Source organism: Propithecus coquereli, unplaced genomic scaffold (assembly GCF_000956105.1).
Source record: "Propithecus coquereli isolate 6110/MARCELLA unplaced genomic scaffold, Pcoq_1.0 Scaffold14, whole genome shotgun sequence".
NCBI classification, from domain to species: Eukaryota; Metazoa; Chordata; class Mammalia; order Primates; family Indriidae; genus Propithecus; species Propithecus coquereli.
The window spans coordinates 1,655,176-1,658,377 of record NW_012138302.1 but is presented as its reverse complement, the minus strand read 5'-3'; the positions used below and the strand labels follow the sequence as shown (position 1 = coordinate 1,658,377).

Sequence of the window (3,202 nt, the reverse complement as noted above, 5' to 3'; positions counted from 1 at the left end):
CTGTGTGACTGGGATATGTAGATAACAATCAAAATTATATTAAAAGCAATTGGTGCTTTATTTTATAATTAATGCTTAATGCTTTGATATAAAATATGTTCTTCCAAATCCCTTTTTACAGATGATGATTCTGATATCGAGACGTCGAATGACTTGCCAAAATTTACAGACGGAATCAAGGCCAGAAACAGAAATCAGAACTACCTGGTTCCTAGTCCGGTACTTAGAATTCTAGACCACACTGCCTTTTCTACAGGTTGGAGAAACTAATTACTAGCATTGACATATTTTGTATAGATCAGTGAAAAACAGTGCATACAATAAATTTCTTTTTGCCAGTTGCATTTATCTAACAGGTCTTACTTAGAAATAATAATAGGCTTGTTTTATTCTTCAGAAAAATCTGCCAATATTGAAATTTGTGATGAAGAGTGTGACTCACCAGAGTCAGTCAACCAACAAACTCAAGAGGAGAGTCCTATAGAAGTTCACACTGCTGAAGATGTTCCAATTGCTGTAGAAGTGCATGCAATTTCCGAGGATTATGATATAGAGACAGAAAACAATTCCTCTGAGAGTCTTCAAGACCAAACTGATGAAGAGCCACCAGCTAAATTTTGTAAAATTCTTGACAAGAGCCAGGCTTTGAATGTGACTGCTCAGCAGAAATGGCCTTTACTGAGAGCTAATAGCAGTGGCCTCTATAAATGTGAACTTTGTGAGTTCAACAGCAAATATTTTTCTGATTTAAAGCAGCATATGATCCTGAAGCATAAACGTACTGATTCAAATGTGTGTCGAGTATGCAAGGAAAGTTTCTCTACCAACATGCTTCTGATAGAACATGCCAAACTACATGAAGAGGATCCCTATATTTGTAAATACTGTGATTATAAGACAGTAATTTTTGAGAACCTCAGCCAGCACATTGCAGACACCCATTTTAGTGATCACCTCTATTGGTGTGAGCAGTGTGATGTGCAGTTCTCTTCAAGCAGTGAACTCTACCTACATTTCCAGGAGCACAGCTGTGATGAGCAGTACTTGTGTCAGTTCTGTGAACATGAAACTAATGATCCAGAAGACTTGCATAGCCATGTGGTAAATGAGCACGCATGTAAATTAATAGAGTTAAGTGATAAGTATAACAATGGAGAACATGGACAATACAGCCTCTTAAGCAAAATTACCTTTGACAAATGTAAAAACTTCTTTGTATGTCAAGTATGTGGTTTTCGGAGTAGACTTCATACAAATGTTAATAGGCATGTGGCTATTGAACATACTAAAATTTTTCCTCATGTTTGTGATGACTGTGGGAAAGGCTTTTCCAGTATGCTAGAATATTGCAAGCATTTAAATTCACATTTATCCGAAGGGATTTATTTATGTCAGTATTGTGAATATTCAACAGGACAAATTGAAGATCTTAAAATTCATCTAGATTTCAAGCATTCAGCTGACTTACCTCATAAATGTAGTGACTGCTTGATGAGGTTTGGAAATGAAAGGGAATTAATAAGTCATCTTCCAGTCCATGAGACAACTTGATTATTGTCTTTATTTTAACTTACAGAATGTCAGTGTAAAATAATAAATTCAACTTTTTTTGGATTATGTTAAAATGGATGATTTTAAACAATTTATGAAATTTGCCTTTAATTAGTGTTTTTATATTGTCCAATTTTCTTGGCATTGCTCTGTTTTTCAGTATATAATTATATCTTAAATGTGATATTTTTAGTTGCATGGTAGTTCATGGTTTTAATCATCCTTGGTGACTATCATCCTGTTTCGTGTATGTGTTCTAATTTCATGAATTGAAAAACAGATGTACTGAAGAAAGGAGCTACAGTTCTCCTTCCTTAACCATAGGTGCCATTAACTTTTTCATTTTTAAACTCAAGACAAGCTTAGTTTTTCCTGTATGAAGTCACTAAATTATTGCACTACCAGAACTAAAATGCAACATAATATATAATTAAGTCCACTGATAATCCCATTAGTAAGAAACTAGACCCTTCTTTTGCATTTCCTGTCAGTAATTATCCTCTAGGTAATCGGTGGAATCTCTGATTTTTTTTTTTTTTTTGCATAATCCTTATGTATATCTCAAAACTCACACTCAACAGTGAGTTCTGGATTGCAAAAGAGGATTTATTTTTTTGGAGCTGTCTATAAGTCTTTGTCCACAAGTTAAAAAGAAACACAAATGCTGTGTAATTGTTTTAATAACACTAGGAGGCCAATATATAGGAAGAAAAGATTTGGTTTTCTTAGTCTGTTTCTTAAAAAAAATTTTCTAAGCCCCTGTCTATATGTTGAATAATTTAAGACGGGGGTAGGGAGGAACACATTTCATTTTCAGTTATAGAACCATAATGTCATGCCCAAACTTCTGATGTCGGATTGCTTATTGACTGAGAAAACCCACTGAAGTGTTAATATAGAGGTTAGGAAGCTCCGGGAGATTAGGGGTTACTGGCAGGGAAATATACAAATTATTTCTGATAATAACAAATTGGTCTTAGCATCTATATTAGTTTCCTGTGGCTGCCATGACAAATTACTACAAACTGGGTCACCTGTCTAGTGGAAATTTATTGTGTGTCAGTTCTGGAGGCCAGAAGTTAGAAATTGAGTTATTGATGGAGTTGGTTCCTTTTGAGAGCTGTGAGGGAAGGATTTGTTCCAGGCCTCTCCTTGGATTGTAAACGGCTATCTTCATGTTCACTTGGTGTCCTCCCTGTATGCAAATCTGTCTCCCAATTTCTTCTTTTTATAAGGACACCAGTCATACTGGATTAGGGCCCATCCTAATGACTTCATTTTAACCTGATGAAGACCCTTTCTCCAAATAAGGTCACATTCTGAGGTACTGACTTGAACATACGAATTTAGGGGGACACAATTCAACAGCATGTAAAACAGCGCTATCGGCCGGGCGCGGTGGCTCACGCCTGTAATCCTAGCTCTCTGGGAGGCCGAGGCGGGCAGATTGTTTGAGCTCAGGAGTTCGAGACCAGCATGAGCAAGAGTGAGACCCCGTCTCTACTAAAAATTAAAAGAAAAATAAAAGAAATTGGAATCACTAAATGTAATTTCTGAGTTTTTCCAGGGACAGGGACGGGGGATGGGGGGAACACGGAGCTCAGGCCGTGATTCAAGCCACAGGGGATGGGGAGTGGCTGGAAATACAGAT

At 36.7% G+C, this 3,202-nt stretch overlaps 1 protein-coding gene across 1 annotated transcript; it reads left to right on the top strand.

The window, feature by feature from the left end:
• Positions 1–118: 118 nt before the first annotated feature.
• On the top strand, positions 119–2,013 carry ZNF639 (zinc finger protein 639). The gene is made up of 2 exons (XM_012639395.1): positions 119–256; positions 398–2,013. The coding sequence occupies exon 2, from the start codon at positions 760–762 to the stop codon at positions 1,549–1,551; it is 792 nt and encodes a 263-aa protein (XP_012494849.1). The 5' UTR covers positions 119–256; positions 398–759; the 3' UTR covers positions 1,552–2,013.
• Positions 2,014–3,202: the final 1,189 nt, after the last annotated feature.